This window comes from Pelmatolapia mariae, linkage group LG10_11, assembly GCF_036321145.2.
Source record: "Pelmatolapia mariae isolate MD_Pm_ZW linkage group LG10_11, Pm_UMD_F_2, whole genome shotgun sequence".
NCBI lineage: Eukaryota > Metazoa > Chordata > Actinopteri > Cichliformes > Cichlidae > Pelmatolapia > Pelmatolapia mariae.
Window position 1 is genome coordinate 60,293,159 of NC_086236.1, and position 21,224 is coordinate 60,314,382.

The window sequence follows — 21,224 nt, forward strand, 5'->3', positions numbered from 1 at the left end:
TCAAGTCTTTGCTGGATTTTTTTCCTAATTTGTAAGGACATTAATTTAAGATACTGTTCATCTACTGAACTCTACTTTTTTTTTTTTTTTTTTTTTAAGGACAGACTGCACACCAACTCATAGCTCTTTCTTTGATTCTGCAAAAATACAGATTTATGTCTGTCAGATTGTGTTATCTTAGGCATTATTCAGATTCAAGTAAAGAAATAAGAACAAATGATGTGGTTTTATGATAAACTGCAAGGAACAAACTACATAAAGATAAAACAGCTTGGTTTTTTTTGGGGGGGGGGGGGGTTTTAGCTAAATTGTCTTTTATATGCAGACACAACGTTGTTAGGTGTTGTTTTTATGCTTACATGGTTCATATATCAGTGTTTAGTGGCTAAAACGTATAAACGTTCCTCTGAAAATGGTTTGGTATAAGAACAGGGCTGAATTATTATTTTTTAAGTGAAAATCTCTAAAAAGCGTGGAGAATTACAAGTATCAAAGACAGAAATCAGGCTCTTTGGAAGTAAAATATGAAGAAATGATGATTGGCTGAAGACTTCTGCACACTTACTTCCGTGTTGTTGTTGTTTTTTGGGTTGTTTTTTTTTCGTTTTTTTTTTACATATACACGTTTCAGCCGAGAAGCGGACTTTGTTCTCAGGCATGTTACATTTTAACGTTAGGCTCTTTACGCTGTTTTTTTTTCCAGGCGCTGACGCTTCCTTACGCATGCGTAAAACCAGTTGAAGAATACGTAACCGGCGTAACGTTCACGAGCCAGGCTAGCGGTGAAGGGTTTTGTGGGTCATGGGGGAGGAAGGTAAATAAAAGCGGGGAGCTAATAGCACTCAGCGACTGGTTTCTGACGGTTACTGGAAAATTTGTTCGGACGGAGGTGTGAGAGCGGGACAAGAGAGGACATACCGCCGGAGGGAGGGACTGTCGCTCGGATACAGCAGCAGCTGTCGGCGGTGAGGTGAACAGTATGCTTCCCGTCTATTCATGCTTCTTCGCTGGGTGCACACTACGGGAATGATCTCTGCACTGGCCCTACTGCAGCTAGCCAGCTAGCCACAGCTGATATTTTTTGAGTTCCGGACGGTCGTGAGCGTCCTCGGTTTCCCTTTAGGTTTCATGAACAGCACGCTGGTTATATAAATACCACAGAGTATCGCTTATCGAGCTAATGTTGCTGTTTGTAGCTGAAGCTGCAGTTAGCTCCGAGCAGCTCTATTTTATTACACAGTGCTCCCAGAAAGGTAACAATGCAGGCAGGTGTGTTTAGTTGATAACTAGTAGACTATGTGTGACAAAGGCAACCGTCGCCTATTCCTATCGTCTCCGTGGATTTGTAGTCAATAAACAGGTGTCATAATGGCCCGTCTTTGGTAATGTGTGTATTAATATCTCTGTCTGATCCTCTTACTTTGACCCTAATCATAATACAGCAGCCATTTGAAGCGGTGCGACTAAAGTAGCCTTTAAATCTTCAGCCTAGACAGCAAGAACAACAGTCCACCTGTAAGGTGTTGTGTAATAGTCACTGAAGTGTTTTTAGGTAGACGCTCGATATTAGGAAGGGAATTAATTTTTATGTTCCTCCTCTCCAGGGAGGTCAGCATATGTAATTGATAGGGGTCATTGAAGTTCAGCAGCAGAGTTTCATACATCTGGGGCTACATTTCAGAGTGAAACGGTGTCACAGTATTGTTTATTATTTTGCTTTTAAATGCTTAGGTTTAGGTGAGTAATCATCAGATGAGGCAGGATCAGTTGAAACTTTTGCAGTTTATATAGCTGTTATTTTAGACCTGATATGGAGTATTGTGCAAACATGCTGCTCTTCATTTCTTTATATTTTGCTTCACAGAGGAGGCAAACATTTTTGTAATATATTAAAGTGGTCTTGAACACTTCTCAAGTTCTCAAAGCTTTCTGAAGGTATTTCAAAGTTTTTATTTAGATATTGGCTGTTTTTTTTTTTTCTCATTCATTTTTAGCCCAGTATTTGTACCTGACCAATTTCAGAAGAATGTTTTTTATTTTAGTCTCTTAACACTGACCCACTATCCATCATTCAAGCATATAAAAGGCACCTAACACAAGCGATGTACCAGTCTTATGTCTACTCTGTATCATCAGGTACTTTACTAGCAGCCTGTAGCAAAACACATCATTTCTTTAGATTAATTTGAAAAATGCCAATGATAACAGTCTGATATATCTACAATAGTAGTTTTGCTTCAACAAAGTAATTCCCAAAGTGCTGTTAGCTGAGTGCTTGGAATGTCTCAGCATGGTGTGCAGCATGTCCTTAAAAACCTCTTGAGCGAACCGGACAAGTGGAGGTGAAAAGAAGTGTCAGGCCTAAAAGAACAAAAAACAAAACAAAAAAAAAACTATTTACAGCAGACTGAAAATATCTCAAAGTCAGGTCCTTAAGAATCAGGAAAAAATCCATGAAAAACCTGGTCTCAGTGGAAAAGGCTGCGGTAAGCCAAATTATGCAAGAACTTGATTGAAAATCAGTGGCAGCAAATCTTAGAATGATGAATCCAAATTGAAATTTTTGATTCAAACTGTCGTCAGTGTGGTACAACGGTGAGTATGAACCTTTTTCCTCCCTTTCAGGCAGTGGTGCTGGGATCTTGTCAGGAATGGAATTTTAAACACAGAACATCCATCAGATTTTGCCATTTGGAAAGCATCTGATTGACAGCAGCTTAATTCACTGCCTGTATAGCAAAACACACAAATGGACACTATCAGTCATGGATTGTCCTCCCCAGAGCATCTACCTCAAAATGAGTGAAGCCGTTTGGGATCCTCTTGACAGAGAACAGAACAAAAGGCAGCCAACATCCAAAGAGGAGAACTATTCCTGAAGACTACTTAATAAAATTATAAGAAAGCTTGCATAACAAAATTCCAAATATTAACTTTAAAGCTCATTAGAGTAGTACAAATCTTGTTGGGGTGTGTTTTGTTTTCTCAGCTTATATTCTATAGTTCAATGCTGGTTTGCACATTTCAATAAATCATTGCCAGTACATGTATTTTCAATTTTCCTAGCAAAATATAAAGAAGTGAGGGGTGGCTCAAGAGCTTTTAACAGTAATGCATACACAAATCCAAAGTATTTGTGCTAGCATTTATCAAAATAAGCATTTCTCAACTGATTAGAAGATTTACTTAAATAAAATAGTATTATATGTAGTCAGAGTGTTAGTATAGTGATGCTGATGTTCTTTATCTTCGTAAACGCTGTTAAAAGCAAAACTCTTCTGAACGTACCAGATGAGTTAAGTGAAACATGCTGTGGATGCCTGTGCCTGCTGAGCCATCATATTCTCATTATTAATGGTTCACTAAGAGCCAGAAGATGAAATGAAAAACAGCAGATGGAGCTTGAATTTGTGCACGTTTCATGAGGCTATTTGAGCAGCCTGAAGATTTCGCTCGGCCTGTCAGCTGTTAAAGGGGTCAGGAAATTGAATAATTATTTTTAGATGTGATGGAAGGGACACAAAACAATGTGATGGACTAACTGAACTTAAACTTCTAAAAAATTACTCTCTGGTGCCAAATTTTAAGAAATATCTTTCAGGGTTGAATTTGTGGACTGTTAAAAATTAAAACATTTTATATTTTGGGGGGATGGTTTTTCTGTTATTGGTGCGTAACTGTTTAGTTTCTCAAATATTGAAGTGTTGTCATCTTCTAATTAGAAATTGGACCTCATACTGGCTGCTTTAGGATCTGCATCTTTTAATTGTTCCATTGAGGTGCTTCACTCTACACAGTCCATTGCATGACTATCACAGTCAAACTAAATATGAAAAAAGAAAATAAATGGTAATAGATAAAATGATAATTGGTAGCGTGGTGGTGCAGTGGTCAGCAGTGCCATCTTTAAGCAAAGTGGCCTTGAATACACCTGCTGACTGGAACCTTTCTGTGTGGAGTTCACATGTCCTTCATGTGCGACACATTGGTGCTGTGGTTAGCCGCTGTTGCCTCACAGCAACAAGGTCCTGGATCCAGGTCTCCTGGAAGCACCCCATTACAAAGACGCACATGTTGGCTTAACTGGTGATTTTAAATTAGCGTGAAGGGTTATCTGTTTCTGTGTTAGCTAGTGCTGGGCGATATGACGATATATATCGTGTGGACGATAGAAAAGTGTCTATCGTGCCATTTGTCTTCTATCGTTTATATCGTACTAACCCAAATTTTATAAATTATTACATAAAATATATAATTAACCCTTTACAACCGGTCGGAGCAGGCACACTCCGTTTTACCTAACTATTTTTAAATCCCTGTAGAACTGGAACCACGTAAGGTAGTGCAATAATTTTTTTTTTTTGCATGTGAAACCGGAGGAGTTGTACTTACATCTAATGCCATTAGCTTGTCCAAGGTCACGGTTTCCTTCCACATATAACTTTGCAAAAATTGCATAAGAAGCACTTGCAGCAACAAAAAGATAATATTCCAAACTTGCAGCAACAAAAAGATAATATTCCAGAAACACGTTCATAAGACTTCCTACGTTGGCATATACGTCAGCGCGAACTATCGCATGTCCGCCATTACTTGGCCGAAACCGGAAGTGACGTCATTTTCGCGAAAGGGCCTTATAAGCCTATGTTGGTGTTTTTAAAAGACATGTTTGACTTTATGCTTTTCTGTATCGTTTCTGGGATGCTTAGAACTCAAATTACACTGTTGGAAATAGTTTATTTTGATGCATTATAATATTTATTTTCATTTTTCCTGTAGTATATAAAAATTAGTGTATCTCAAAAATAAAACTATGAAGACACTCAAAATAAATTTCGCGTGGTTGGAAACTTTTGTATTTACAGTTTTGAGGGATACACCTCTTAAATTTTTTTTTTAACTAGAAATATATGTAAAAAAACAAAACAAAAACGATTTTCAATTTTTTTTGTAGTTTATTGCACTGCAAGTTTTTGCAATTTATGTAGTTACTATGGACTTAATGCATACATATTATTAAAATTTGGGCTATAACGGTTGTATTGATATATGGAAACTTGAAATACTCCCACAAGTGGCACTACAGCATGTAAAAACATAAAGATAAGCTCTGGCGGACTTGGTTCTATGGTAGGTCTTAAAGGGTTAAATAGCCTGTGGCAAATATATTAGTGTTGTCTTCTCACTATACATGCTCTTAACTTTATGCAAGAAAAAATAAAGTATATAAAAAAAGATATTTTTCGCAAAGAAACTCCGTCTCGTGGTTTGCGAGCTGGTGCTGCTGTACGTGCACCCGGATTTGCGACATACTTTACGGTAACTCAAAACAAAGACTGCACCCTTCGGCACTCGCTGTTTACAGACTGCGTACTTTCTAGATGACCACAGGTCAGGTCGTATATCGTGATATAAAATAATTCATATCGTGATAATATTGTGCTATCTACTGTACAATATAAAGCGCCTTGAGGCGACTTTTGTTGTGATTTGGCGCTATATAAATAAAATTGAATTGAATTGAATAAATATTTTTTCCATATCGCCCAGCACTAGTGTTAGCTCTGGGAGAGGGGAATAATGTGGATGGTTGGATGGCTTACCCAGTGCAGGCTCATAGAGTGGGCGTAGAGCCTTTTCCAGCTGATGCCGAGCGAGAAACAAAAAAGCCAGTCCATCACTGGGCTAATATTAAGTAAATAAATAAAAACTGCACATTAGGGGAAAAAAGAAGACTAGCTGCAAAAATATTTTACACTCATACAATAAATAAAACCAACTAAAAATAAATGTATAGAAAATGTATGTGTTTTAGGGTTTCTCACTGAGGAGCATTTGGTGTAGATGTTTAGTGGGACTGGAATTTCTTAATGTTTGTAAGACAAGATTTGTATTATATCTGTTCTGATCTGCCACCAACAAAAGGAACAAAAACAGTGAAACTAATAAAACCTAAACTGAAACTTTACATGGTAAAAAAAAAGTAAATAGTCAAAACTAAAGTAAAACAAGCCAACCCATTCGGGGAAACTTAGTGAAGCTAAGCTGAAGACAAAATAAAACTAAATAAAACTAATAACGCTCTTCTCATAGCAGTACTTTTCTTGAACACAGACTGAATATGAGTGGTTCATTTATTGCTCTTCTTCTCAGTTTGCAGGTGGTCTGATTGGGTTTGCCTCATCCTTGTGTTGCCATGGCGATGCGTGAGTTGGTGGAGGCAGAATGCGGGGGAGCCAATCCCCTCATGAAGCTGACCAGTCACATGACCAAGGAAGGGGGGCCATGGCGGAACGCCACAGCACCTCCAGTGAGTATTTTGTAAGACATCAGGCCCTGAGCTCTGCAGTCTACACGATATGCTTAGAAGTTTGGGGTCACTTAGAAATGTCCCTGTTATTTTTCAGTCTCTTTATTGATTTTTAGCAAACTTTGGCTTTGAGTTTCAACATTAAATTAATAAACACTAATTTTTATCTGTGAGGAAGAGCCTGAGATTCTTTTTTTTTATTATTATTTAAGGCAACGTTAGACTATACTTAAGCTTTCCCTTTGTAACTTTCTAAAATAAAATGTAACAAATAATTACATTCAAGAGTTTGCATTTGCTCAGTGGTATGCATTAGTGAAATAATACCTGACAACAGACTTTATTTGCATTTGTTTCATTTTATCTCAGAGTTGTTAGGATGTTTCATTCATAGCCAAGCTAGTTTTTTCTTTTTCTGTGTGGAGATGACAAAAAATGGGAATATTATTATCAAATAATACTAGTCAACTTCCTGACAAAACTTTGTTACTTTAAAAGTAATAAAGCTTTCCAGCAATTCCTTCTGCTTCTTTTTACATAAGATCTCTGTTACCAAACAAACAAATGAGAGAGAACCTGCTTCATCTTGTGGGAGCTTTTCAGTCCTGACAGGAGATTCTGGTTAAGTAACAAACATAATTAAAAGTAGTTGGTGTAGCAGGTGTGAAATACCATTAACAGCTATAGCCTTGCTCTTGGGTTTGTCCATGTTCTGTTACTCCTCCTGCTAATGAGGGGCCCTTGTTTGCATGACGCACAGCAAAGTAAATACAGAACAACATAGAACTGAATTCAAGTAAGTAAAATTTTACTAATATTGGATCTTTCAAGATAAAAATCACAAAGTACCTCACAAAAAATGCTAGAACATCAAAACAAAAGATGTAAATATGAGTACTCAGGTGTTTGTCCATGCGGAACTCTGAAAGTCAAAACCAGAATCTTAATAATAACAATAACAATTTCCGATTGCGTGTGCAACTCTCCATCTGCGTGGACATGAGAGCAGATGTCCTTAAAAGTGCTCAAAATGGACTGAAGCTAGAGCAAGGCCCCAAAACAGAACCCTGTGGCACACCGTAGACAAGAGACAAGGAAAAGAACCTGAACTAAGAAGCAGCCACAGAAAAGGAACATTTATACAGATACTGACAGGTATTATGATCTGCTCCAAAGGAGAGCCCAGATTCTTATCCTATTGAGAAAATTGAGGTGGTCGCCATTGTCAAAGACAGAAGGCAAGTTCTTCATCAGCAAAACAGAACATTGTCCTGCACCCACTTTGCATCGAGATGCTTATAGAAAAGCTCCTTCTTATGAGTAACTGATTGAGCTTTTTGAGTCAGGATCTGAACAATATTTCCTGGATCCATGCTTTTAACTTAAAACGCATAAACTGTATCAAAGCATACAGTAAATGTATAAGAGTGCCTCTGCTACAAGAATACAAGATTTAACACAATCTGTTGTAGGGCTGTGAATTTAAGAGTATATCTTTCCTTTTAATTAGAAAGTCTAACATTGTTCTCTGTCACCCTTGTTATATAGCAGTTTAAGAGCTAATTGGCCTTTAAAAATTATTAATGTTAAGTTCCAGAATTTTATGTGCAGTTGGCACCAGGTTACAGTGAAAGCGCTAGTGTTGCTTTTGCAATAACTTTTCTTAATATATTTTCAAGCTCCCTGTGACCTTTATCTCTGGAGCTGCTTGATTTAACATTTTTGTGCGAAACATTTTGCTAAGAGATACCATACTTTATTATTTATTTATTTTTTTGCAGATTCATCCCACTCCCATTGAAATTGCAACTGAGGAAGATGTAAGTGCTTTTCTTTCAATTTTAATGATTTGCTCCAAGACTGTACAGTATATACTTCAAGTTTATACCCTAAAGCCAAAATATTTAGGTTTCCTCAGCATGTACTCTAATCATTAAGAGTTAGCATTAGATTTTATATAAAATGAATGTTTTTGTTCCAGCTCGTTAATGAGTTCCTTCAGGAACCTCCACGCCCTCCTCAGACCTTTGACATGGGTCAGCTGTTGGAGGAAATGCAGCAGATTGACCAGCAGAGCTACAGACAAGCTCCACAGAGAGGTGCTCTTCATCATTATTTGATGAAGTTTAAAAGATTTTTATAAACCTTTTTTTCAGTAAATTTGAACCTCTTTGTATTTCCTTGTCATAGCTCCTGATGTGGCAGCGCTGGCCCTCTCTGGTGACTGGGTGGAAGAGTTCCTCCAAGGCTCTGACTCTGCCTCCGCCCCGGGGCTCATCGCGCTCGGTGATGCCGCAGATGCTGATTGGACGAAAGAATTTATTGCCGAGGCAGCAGGTATGTTTTGTTTTCATTGCTTTTCTTGGCCTTTTTCTGCACATTTTTTGCTTAATGAGCAAGTCATCTTTCTGCCGTTGTCATCAGTCTGTCTCATATCATCACGTTTTTTTGCTCAAATCAGAGTGAATATCTTTAGGACAAAGTCTTCATAGTGTAGCTGTTCTGACACATGAACTCTGGACAGTGTCAGCAGAATTGCATCCAAGCTTCTTCCAAGGTTGTCCTTTCACACATGTAGCACAAAGCAAGAGACGATCTACTTTAAAATTGTACTCACTGCTAAAAATAACCTGTTTGTTGAGAGTGCTGAGAGTCCACCGAATGATTACCTGCACTGTTCTCACATGCGCTCAGGCACAGGCTGTTTGAAAGGGAGCTGACAGTTATAAACCATTTAATATCCGATCCAGCAGAATCAGATGTGCGAGTTCTCACATGCAGCTCTGTTAGGTGTCCACAAAGGTTTTTTTAGACGCACTGCATGGGTGAAAGCGTCTTATGTCATTATTACGTGTTTGCTGTGTTTTTAATTTTTCAATTTCTCTCATTTTTAGATCCTGGCCGCTGGGCAGAAGAGTATCTGGAGCAGTCTGAGGAGAAGTTGTGGCTGGGGGATCTTGGAGACAAGGCAAATGAATGGTGAGCAGGGGTTAGAGCCGGGGGATGGAGGGGGGTTATAAGCACTGCATTACATGTAGAAAATGTAGGCTAGACATGTGAGGGAGAATCAAGTAGGACAAGTGCTTTAAGTTCTGCTGTTGGCAGAACTTAAAGCACTTGGAAAACTGTGATAATGTTCTCTTCTTGGTGAGTGACTTTTCTATTTAATTGTTAAACATTTAACCTGATCTAGTCTTGTCTGACAGTGTTGAGTTAATCCATTAAAGCTCTGGTAGAAGCCAGTGAAGCAGTGAACATGAAGTGAAAGCTGATTTAAAGAATCCTTTAAAATGTATAATTATCATTGTGCACTGGTCTCTAAATACGAGAGTGTAAAATGCAGTTTATATTTGAAGTGATTTGTTCCAACCTACAGTACTGTGCAAAAGCCTTGAGCCAGCCGTCATCATTGCTTTATATTTTATATTTTATATTCTATGAAATATTGGAAATGGGTGTCATTGAAACATCTGTAAATATACATTGAAATACAGAATATAAGTCGAAAATCGTGTGTACAATTCTAATGTGTATGAAAAGCAGTATTTGCTATGACTAACTTCATTCTTCAACACAGCCTGAACTCTCTTAGGCAAGCTTTCTTATAACTTCTTTAAGTACTCTTCGTGAATACTTCTCCAGGCCTCATGAAGGACATTCAAAGCCTTTTGTTCTGTTCTGTCGAAATGATCCAACACTGCTTCAGTAATGTTGAGATCTGGGCTCTGAGGAGACCAATCCATGACTGATTGTCTTCCATTGTATGGTTTTCTATCCAGCTGTGCTTTTACTGCATTGGCAGTCTGTTTGTGGCCGTTGTCATTCTGAAAAATGAAGCTGTTGCCAATCAGAAGTTTTCCAAATGGTAAATGATAGTTTTCCAGCCCAATGGTGACACCTTTTTGTGTCACCCTGTTTGCTTTTCTCCCTGTTTGCTTTCCTTATTGGCTTCTTGACTGCTACCTTTCCTCTGAGACCATTTCTGATGAGGCTTCAGTGAACAGTAGAAGGTCCAGATGCATTTCTGAGGTCCAGTGTCAGGTCTTTTCTGGATTTTTCCATCTTTTTTTAAGGACACGACTTCCACATACTGTTCATTTGCTGCTTTTTTTATGCCTAGGCCTTATGCTAAGTTTCCAGTTAATAGCTCTTTGGGAATCACCTTGTTGGTACAAAAATAAAACTATTTTATGTCGAAATGAGTGAAAAAACAGCAAATGATCAAAGAAAGGCTTTGAAAGACCTTCAGAAAACCCTGAGAACTATTGTTCTCGACCACTTTAAAATATCATGGGAAATTCTTGCTCAAGACCTTCTTCTAGTTTTATAGTATCAAATTTATGTTTTTTGTTTTTTTTTTATTGTTAATCTGACAGGACTAAGGAGTATCAAGCAGAAGATGAGCTGAGGCAGACAGCCAATGAGCTTGTCTCAAAGGTTGATGACCCAAAGTTACAAAACACAGAGGTGAGCAGTGTGTCATTGTGACACCGTAATACACATCATTTCCTTTTACATGTCTATCACCATGTTCTTTCACTTTTTTCTTTAACTCTTTTGTAGAGTAGGTCCTTGAGACTGTAGCATGTGGTGCACAGATGATTTTTGTGGTTTTTAATGGCTTTTGTCTCAGTATGGGAAGAAAGTTGCTGGTTTGGGAAGAAACTAGCATTACTGGTGTAAAACTGATGAATTAGTAATAGTAAATGCCTTTTTTTGTTGTAATTTGTTTTTTGTTGTTGTGTAGTTCCTGCGATTCATTAGGCAAATTGGCGAGGGCACTGTGACAGTGGAGAGCAAGACAGACAAACAGCTCACAGATAAAGCTCAGGCCGAGAATGCTCAGAACTGGGCCTCCAACCTCAACCAGGTACGAGTCGCAGCCCACTGAGGAAAGGATGGTTACAACTGTGAACGCTGTATATTGGGGTAGAACACTGGTTCACTGTTGCCCAGTATAGGCTAAGCCTTGTGACTCATCACCCCAGTATCTGATGCAGTGTAAAATTTTCCACAAATGTAACCAGAAGCAGCCACCAGTCTGCTTGTAATATGAGTCTCCAGGCTGCAGTGTTGCAGATGGAATTTGTTTTGCAGAGAAAGGGCTCTCATAACTGTCAGCTTCACCTCTTGAGCATTTAGATTTTAATGTGCACGACCAAGATTTGGGGTTTTCCCATCTTGACGTGATTTTCCTTTCGTTTTGGATTTCACAGAAGGTGCGACTTCATTGCTTTGTATTCCACCAGTTCAGGCAGTAAAAGACTGATGCCAGATCGAGTTTCTCTCTAAATGTATTTCTCTACAAGACGACAGATACAAAAGTACGGAGGCGTAATCCTTTCACTTGACTGAACAAAAAGAAGCTGCGTTTTACTGAATTAATGAGAGATTTTATAATCCCAAAGGAGCCTTATTGATTTGAAAGCTTGATTTCTTGAGCTATAATACTGCTGCAGACTGTTTGTCTGTTGGATATTTCATGTTTCTCTTAGATCAGTTGAACCAATATGGCTTCAGGATGTAAGACGATGCATCTAAAATGCATTCAGACTGGCTAAGTGGTGACTCAAGAGACAAAGATTCCAGTACCTCCCAATGTTTCCAGCATAAACCAAGAGAAAACTGCCCCGTGCTTTGTTCAATACATTACTGCTTATGAAATCAAGGTTTCAAATTAATAGAGGCTCTTTTGGGATTTTAAGGTCCGTCACAACAATGTTTAACTGCTAACTTAGCTATCATGGGGGAAAGGTGGGGTATACTCTGAACAGTTGGTTTCTAAGCTGTATCTTTGATCCAGAAAAACAAGACAAAATAATTAGTCAAGTAAATGCATAACATTTCTGAGTGCATGCAAAAATACACACAACCCCCCAAAAATATAGATCAGAGTTAAATATGTTTAACCCACAAGTGACTAAAATGACCAAATGGTTTATAGATAGATAGATATACAGAGAGAGATATTTTTAAATTGTTATGTTTGTGTTTATGTCAGAAATTCTGAACTGCTGTGATGTTGTTTTATTCAGTCATTCTGTATCCTGAAAAGGTTAGGTTTAGCCTCAAGACTTCTGCAGCAGTAAGTCTTGCCATTTTAGGTTTGTGATCCATAGTTTGCTGCAGAACATTACAAGTGTGTAATGTAGTGATTAGAAGGGAAAACTACAACAAAATCAACACATATAATATTTAAAATGCACATATATTCAGTTATATGTTATTCCTGCTATATTAATGGGCTAATTCCTGAAGCAAAAGTTCTAAAAGAAGTCTATTTAAAAATTCATAGTAGAAAACATTTTACAGCACAAAGAAATATACCACTGAGGGCATAAATGAATCATGTAATTTGAAAGTTAAAAATACTCTGCAAAGCAGCAAATTACTCAATTTTAGTGATTTACATAATTTCCTTAGGGATTATTAAATTATTCTGATTAAATGAGTATAAATAAGAAGGTTTGGGTTATTTTATTTTTTTGTACCTCCTAAGTTGGATCTAGAGATTGATTTGTTAGTAACTATTTTTTTTTAATTTTTTAAAAAAATTTTATTTGCTAATTTTTATTAATCTAGTCAGAATTTGGAGAAATTGGGTGTTTATACTTCTGCCTTGAATCTATGCTGTTTTTAGTGCAAACCCTTGTGAAGCTCTATGCTGTAACCATGCATCTCCATAAATTTATCATCAACACAGTCTCGTTTACTAGTGCCGTTTGGGCTTAAGCTTCTCTGGCTACTTCTTCTGCCGCCATTTTTCAAATCGACTGAGGGGATCGTGGTTGCAAAAAACAAACCAAAAACAATTACCTCAAAAAGGTTCCTGTGACAAAGTCTGACTGTGAAACTGCTTGTTTGACAGGTGGTTAGCCAGTGAGTGTACAGGTTCATACCAATGATAATCCTCTATTTTAAAAGATAGCATCACTATCATCATCTTTTTTTTTTTTTTAAATTCAGTATGACCCAAAATAAGTGACTGGGCCCATGAACTCATCAGGAGAGTTTTTACACAGGTCAAGACAGGAAGATTGGGTTTTTTTTAGTAGTTGTGCAACTACAGCTATCGCCATCTGGTGGCCTCCAGATAGAATGCAGGTGTAAGACGCTTGAACGTTGACTTTATGATCTGTGTTCCACTAGCTAGTGTTTGGATAAGGAAATTGCAGAGCATTGCAGGAACACCAGGGATAGATGCACATGCTGGCAGCAGGAGCTGCACCGTAGGCTCTAAATAGATTCAGTGCAGAAGTATAAATTAAGCTATAATCTGTACTTTAATTTAATCTTTTGTAAGTCCAAAATTTGACCTGATATCTCAGTTTGCTTTTTTTCTGCTTTATATCTGTTTCGTGTTCTTTTCCTGGCCTAAATGGCTTCCACATTATGTTGTGCATGTGTAGCTGTCAGCCATATTCATGCTACATTATGATAACATCTATGCCATCGCCCTCTAACTCTGAATTGTGCTTTTCCTATTTTTTTTATTTTGTTATTTTTATTTTTTTAATCTGCCTTTGAATTCTTGGCTTACCATTGCCTCCATTAACACCTGTTATTCATCTGCTCCTCTTGATACTTCAAATTACTCCTTTTTTGCCCACCCCTCCAAAAAATTTTTTAAAATCCTCCACACCAACTCCTCCTCTTCCTCGAAACATTGTCCCGTTCCCTACTGCCACCCCTCCCTCCGTAGTTCCTGATGAAGACGGGGGGAGGGAGTCTTCCCCTGGAACCCCCAGAGGTGAATCAGAAGATTGACAAAGTAAAAGCTAAACAAGCAGAGCAGTGGGCCAGAGTCGTCAGGCAGGTACGACCTCTGTGGTCACGGCAGCTATACATGTTTTATTTTAAGCTGCAGTTGTAGTTACTTATTTGTATGTTTTGCTACCAGTGTTAACGATTTCGATCCTACCCATCCATTCAGATAGTCTCAGATTTCCTGCATCTAGTTGCTGTTTAGTGCTTTTACTGTCTTAGGAGAAAACTGGAAGTTAATTAGGAAGGAGATAAAGGAAGCAGTACGAGAAAAATGGTTTCTTCTGTGTTCTTCCAGCTTTCATTTCTTTACTCCTTCACATTCACTCCCCTCTATATTTTTCCTCTCTGAATGCCCCGGTTCTCCCCTTCTAATAACAGTTTTCTCAGCCAGCACATACAGATTCCTATCAACCACTGCCATTGCTCTTCATTGTTATTCAGGTGTCAGAGGAGTCGGCTGAAGCCTGGGTAGACGAGTTCGCTACATCAGGACCTGATTTTCAACAAGCGAAAGCTGCAGTGGAGGTGTGACAAGCAAAACCTTAAACCCAAAGCCAAGTATAATAAGTAGTATTGTAGAGGTTAAAGCACTGAGTGTTATTGGAGTTTGAAAATGGAAACTTTCCTGAATGATTGGCATGAAGGTGCCCTTGATTTTTTTTTAAAAACCCACAAACTTAATCCTGTTTAAGGAACGAAAAAAAAATATGGCCATCCTACAAGGCATCATCGATACAGCAGCGTCTTCTAATTGAAAAAGGTCAAAGTTATCTCCAATACGCTGTGAAGTAATGATGCGTGTCTGTTATTTTGTCAGAGTGATGTGGATTTCTGGGAGAAGCTGCAGCAGGAGTGGGAGGAGATGGCGAAGAGAGATGCAGAGAGTCATCCCTGGCTGTCTGACTTCGATCAGCTACTCAGCACTTCTTACGACAAGGTATCCGTCAGCCTGCTCAGAGCAGGCGTCTGCTGCTATCTGTTTTGTGTTGCAAGATTTCAGCATTTTTGTGCATACAGCTATCATGCACAGTGTCTAATGTGTTCCTGTGTTTCATATACCCTATTAAGTACTAATTAAAATCATATACACACACAAGTTCTCTGAGCAGTTTCGATGTTTTCCTTGTTTTCATTTGCAGGGTTATCAGTTTGAAGAGGAGAACCCCTACTTATCACACCCGGACCCTTTGTCAGAGGGATTGAAGAGGATGGAGGCAGGGGACATCCCTGGTGCCGTCCGGTTCTTTGAAAGTGCTGTGCAGAAGGAACCAGACAACCAGCTGGTAAGACTCTGAAAGGCTGTGTTCTCATTTGCATTACACTTTTTTTTTTTTTTTAATTCTTAGAACATCCTGTTATTAGTTAATATAACATTGTGGGCCAAAAGGTCTCCCTACTTCTAATTTTAGCCATGTTTTTCTCCTGCTTCCAACAGAAGGCCCTTGAAATAATACCATGTGTCTTTTTTTCCCTATTAAATTGCAGGCTTGGCAATATCTGGGAACCTGTCAGGCAGAGAATGAGCAAGAATTTGCCGCCATCAGCGCCCTCCGCAGGTCAGAAGTCAGAGTTGACTAAAACATGTAGTTATTATTATTATTATTATTATTATTATTATTATTATTATTATTGTTACTCTAGATGTGGGTGTTGCCTCTTGTCTCATCAAATGTAGTGTATAGTTTTTGTATCTGTAAGCATATAAAAACTCATTTTGCATATAAAAAAATGTATTTTTCCACCACAGAGACTATGTTAAAGTGAGGATTTCATTTACTCAAACAAAAAATGCATAGATTTTTGTTAAGACCTTTTTAAATGCATACTAATGTGAGTGTCACCTCAAAAGAAGTATTTTCAACCAGGAAAGCACCTCCATATTTTAACACTTGTCATTGCAAATAAGAGTTTCTTTGCCAAATGAATAGTCATGTTTTTTTCTGTCTGACTACTTTTTATTACCACCATTCTTCCCATAGGTGTATAGAGCTGAAGAACGACAACCTGACTGCCCTCATGGCACTGGCTGTCAGTTTCACCAATGAGTCACTGCACAGGCAGGCCTGTGAGACTCTTCGTGACTGGCTAAAGCACAATCCAAAATACCACTCTGTTTGGGAGCAGAGTGAGCGCGAATGCTCCAAAGATGGCTCCAAAGAAAGGGAGAAGGACAGAGAGAGGTTCGGGTCATTGCTGCCAGAGTGAGCATCACACACGTTTAGGAAAATACAAAGATACCGCTTTCTCTTTGCCCTTTCCTTATGACTTTTCCCTCGTGCAGGTCTTTGTTTACTGACGTCCAGTCCATGTACCTGCAAGCAGCCAATGTTGACCCTACCCAGGTGGACCCTCAGCTTCAGTGCGGTCTTGGTGTCCTCTTCAACCTCAGTGGAGAGTATGACAAGGCGGTGGACTGTTTCAGCGCTGCTCTCTCTGTCACTCCACAGGTTGGTGAAGAAGCCTTTGTAGAGATCCCAATGGCTTCATGTCATCTCAGTTTCTGAGCTCTTTCTTTGTTTTTCTGTCCCCATAAGGACTATCTGCTGTGGAATAAGCTGGGTGCCACGCTAGCCAACGGAAGCCGCTCAGAAGAGGCTGTGGCCGCCTACAGGAGAGCACTGGAACTGCAGCCTGGCTTCATACGCAGTCGCTATAACTTGGGAATCAGCTGTGTAAACTTAGGGGCACATAGGTGAGGCAACAGTGCTGTTTTGATGTGTATTTTGCTAGAGAGTCTTGGCATGTAAAGAAGTAAAATCTTCTTTAGATTAAATGCATAATCCTCCTGAAGCTGGTTTTTATGATAGGGGAGTCTCAAAGTTTACTCATTTTGTGGTTCACAACCTTGCCACTGATGACCTGAGTGTGGCTGTCTTACAGAACAGTTTTCTGATGGATGTGGAATTAGTCCAGCAGTTTACATTTACATAAACTTTTTAAAAACATGTTATGTGAAATCAGCATTTGATATACCCTTTTCAAATTGTCTTAAACACACTGACATTCTGCTGCTTACACATCAAATGCTTTCTGTGCCTTTTCAAATTTTGTCAGATTGCTACTTTTGAACTTTATCAATTTTATGCTGCTTCCCAGATGTTTTTACCTTCCACTAGGGGGCAGTTTATAGTTAAATCTGCCGCCTAGTGGAAGGTATTTTATAGCCCCTTTTCCATTAGTACCTACTCCGATCAACTCAGCACGGTTCACCATGCTTTTCAGGGTTTTCCATTAGGCCATAGAAACTGGTACCAGGTACTTTATTAGTACCTGCTCTGCCAGGGTTTCAAGCGATCCAAGCAGGTACTAGAAGTTACGTCGTCATGCTGCATGCCACCGATTGGCTCGTCAGTAGCATCACTCAATGAGTCATAAGTGCATCTCATTCACGAAAATTAAAACTGCCATTTTTGAAACCAGCAACAAGGGAAATGGCTACAAAAAAACCGCAGTGATCCCTGAGTTTGACAAAAAGCCACAGACCGAGCAGCAGGTATATTCTTGGCTCAATGTCCACCTTTGTTGTAGCGTTCGTGTTGCATATTAATTACGTTGCAGGATGCCCAGACGCATTGCTATGGCAACAAGCGCGCACACTGGGTTGTACTGGAAAACCAGTTGATCCGAGTCGTAGCGATCTGTGGCAACTTGATCAGAGTAGGTACTAATGCAAAAAGGGCTTATGTGATATAGCTATACCACACAAAATATGCTACACTAGACCAGACGTGCAAGAAATCTAAGAAATCTCACAAAGGTTTGTGTTGATGATGACTAACATTCACGTTATAAGGTATACCTTCAGCGAGGTGCTGGAAACATTCCTCAGACATTTTTGTCTGTTTCGAAATGATTCCCTGACATCCCAGAGGTGCTGTATTGGATTGTGATCTCTGATCTCTCGTCAGCAGGTCATCTTCACAATGTCTAAAAAGCTAAATGTTGCTGCCATTTAGCTGATTAGATATTTGCCTTATACAGCGCTTAACCAGGTGTACTTAATAAAGTGGCCACCAGAGTGTACACCAGTGAGAAATGGACCTTAATTTGCAAAAGTGAACTTAGTTTACACAAGTTTTTTATTACTGTTGCCTGTTCAGGTTGATATCAGCACGTTGCAGATTGAGCATAAATCCATCCTGTTCTCTTTTTTAACTCCACAGAGAGGCAGTGGAGCATTTCCTTGAAGCTTTATCTCTCCAGCGCCAGGCTACAGAGGATGGAGCGAGAGCTCCAAGGGGTCCCGGAGGAGCTGCAGCCACTATGATGTCCGACAATATCTGGTCCACCCTGCGCATGGCTCTCAGCATGATGGGAGAGAGCTCTCTGTACACCGCGGCCGACAGGCGAGACTTGGACACCTTGATGGCTCATTTCTGCCAGAGAGAGGTGGATGGTGGGACTGAATGAGAACCTGCCAGGGGAGGGCTCATTGAGTGTGAATGTTTTTTGCTGGGAGGTAAATGTATGAGTGACTGAATGAAGCTGATTGAATGGAGGAATGAAGGGGACATGGTACAGCTAACGGTTAAAAGAAGATGATCGAGGAACACACTGTGAAGTGATCAAAGTGCTCATCATCATCATCATCATCATCATCATCATCATCATGTGTACATGTGTGTTTAAAAGTGTTGCAGTATCAGGCTTCACCTGTAGAGAAGCAGGCAGCAGTAATCCAGTCATGAACTGTTTCACACGTTCAGCAGTCACTGGATTTCCTCCTTTGTTGATCAAGAGAACCAGACTGAATGATTTTAACTTGAAAATATTTCTCACAGAAGAAGAGAAACAAGAATAAGCATGGTTTAATCACTAATCTGTTCACCATCCAACAATGTTAGTGTGTGTTAAGACACTCAGTCCTCTCCCTGTCTTTATTCACAGTTTGGTGGCCTCTGAGTTTATTATTACTGTGTTGATGTTGTTCCTACAGCATCTCGTTAACTTTGCTTCAGGACCACCATTGCAACCGGACAATCACATTGTTGTATTTGCTATACAACTTGGGAACAAGATGTACACAAGAGTCTGGTAGGGACAACGCTGTGGTTCATGAATGGGTGAAACATAAGACTTTCAACCAGGAGACTGAGGCTTGTAGTCCTTGTTCATTTGAGACTTAGTTGACTGCTTTTCATTTTGAAAAGTATTTCCTTCAGTCACTTTGGTTAGGTGTATAAAATGATAGTGTTTTCGGTAGCAAAAGATGCTCTTGTGTTCATATTAGAACTTTGTGAAGGCAAGCATCTTTTTTTCCCCCTCCCCCCTCAGGTGCAAAGCTAAGTTAGTGTTTTGTACACTACAAGCCCTGTTTTATCAATTCACATGCCTCTTCATACAAAGGACTGGATGAGCCAGGGGTCTAACCAGGCCTTCCAATTTGCAGACGACCCGCTCTACCTCCAGAGCTGCAACCATCCCTGATTGCAACAGTGTGATTGATCAGTGATGGTCCTGATGGAGGAACAACACAGCAATTATCAGATGTGTGTACTCTCTGCAGTTATGTATACTCAAGGTACAAGACCTCTGACATTAAAGAGTGCTGCTTATGATCCAAGGTGCTCAGCAGGTGGAAGGATTACAGATTATGCCATTTCAAAGTAGAAATACAAGTCATAAGTGCTACAGCTCTTTTTGTTATACTTTATTTAATTTTTTAGTAATCATTATCATGCCAGGATAATGAACTGATAACCAGCGGGACTGTTACTCAAATGATAAGGTGTGTGTGTGTCTCTGTGTGTGTGTGTGTGTGTGTGGGTCGGGTGACAGACATTATGTCAATGAGAGTGGCTTTTCTGGGTTCCGTGCTCTTTTTCATATTGCTCCTGTAAAACTACTTGCTTCATTGTAAAATAATGCTCTATGCCATACTGTGTATTGTAACATAATTGATGCACTATAATTGTTTTCAGGCTACTTATATCCTGATAGCAATGTTTAATATAATATTCAGCAATAAAAGCTTTGATTCCAGACATCTGTTATTATCCTTTTATTTCAATTTGGACCCCCTCTAGTTGGTATATGGGTTGTTTCATGGACCTATCGACTAATTTGCAATTTAAATGTTTCGACTAAATTAGATTTTCATATTATAGAGCAAGATGGCTTTATCAAAATGTCAGCTCTAAGAAGTGGGAATACTTGCCGAATCTGCGGGGGGGTTAGGTCCCCAAATTATTAAAACTTGTGAAATACCAAATGCTGTGGCTTGGGAGGTAGTGCAGGTCATCTGGTTTACAAGTTTAAGGATCTTCATGCAAGATAATGATCCCTGAGTGGTCTTGATGCAAACTGGAGTGTGTGCTAATGTTAGTTTAAAAGTGCTTATGCATAGAAACAGTTTGCATGAATTGGTGAATGAGCCTCGTAATAAAGTGTTTTGAGTGCTCAGAACTTAATAAAGAACAGTCAATTTACCAAAAAGTGATTTTTTTTTTCTTTTGGGGGGGGGTACTCTATAATTTTTATAGTGTTGTTGTTGTTGGTTGTTTGTTTGTTTGTTTGTTTGTTTGTTTTTAATGCATAGACTTAACAACCACTTGATTAGGCACACTTGCGGACTCTAATATGACCAGTGATATAGTACAGCCTGAAATTTTCAGAGCTCATACCAATGACATTGGCTCATACATTTAGGTTTTTGTTGAGGTTGTCAGGAAAAAGTAACCTGATTTCATGATTTAGGTCATACTGGGTGCTGAACTGCATTACATTTAATTCAGTTCCTATGTTTGTTTGTTTGTTTTAATCCACTCCCCTGACATACAGGTACTCAAAGTAAAAAATCAAAATTTAAATGCTTTAAAAAAATTTATGCTAAATCTATCTGGAAATCTGAAGGGTTATAGCAAGCATTGTGTTTTTAACATTTGACTATCATTGTTATTTATGCGCAGATTTTATTCATTTTCACTTTAGTAGGTTTTCACTAAATGCGAACTCGCTATTCATGTTCAATGTTTATTTATTCTTGGCACACTCCGGCCACTATACTTACTTTAACAAGTCATATTCAAAAGAAAACTCGTAACTCGTGTTTCCGGAGCTTTCCCAACGCAATAATTCATTTTCTCCCACAAGTGAAAAACAAACCGTGAATCGCTTTCAACGTTTCCTGAAGTTATCAGGAGCCCGT

General features: G+C 39.0%; 1 protein-coding gene across 6 annotated transcripts; it reads left to right on the forward strand.

Annotated features, from left to right (window-relative positions):
• Positions 1 to 753: 753 nt before the first annotated feature.
• Positions 754 to 20,061, forward strand: pex5 (peroxisomal biogenesis factor 5). Of its 6 annotated transcripts, none has more exons than XM_063485301.1 (17): positions 754 to 970; positions 6,154 to 6,310; positions 8,092 to 8,130; positions 8,292 to 8,409; positions 8,501 to 8,647; positions 9,205 to 9,289; positions 10,687 to 10,777; positions 11,058 to 11,180; positions 14,013 to 14,126; positions 14,519 to 14,602; positions 14,895 to 15,014; positions 15,217 to 15,360; positions 15,563 to 15,633; positions 16,057 to 16,278; positions 16,359 to 16,524; positions 16,612 to 16,769; positions 18,241 to 20,061. In XM_063485301.1, exons 2-17 carry the CDS (start codon positions 6,197 to 6,199, stop codon positions 18,485 to 18,487), a joined length of 2,043 nt encoding a protein of 680 aa, XP_063341371.1. In that variant the 5' UTR covers positions 754 to 970; positions 6,154 to 6,196; the 3' UTR covers positions 18,488 to 20,061. The 6 variants fall into 6 exon arrangements, with proteins under 6 accessions (XP_063341371.1, XP_063341370.1, XP_063341372.1 ...); XM_063485300.1 differs by having other exon boundaries at positions 754 to 965; XM_063485302.1 differs by having other exon boundaries at positions 754 to 965; positions 6,161 to 6,310.
• The last annotated feature ends 1,163 nt before the right edge of the window (positions 20,062 to 21,224 follow it).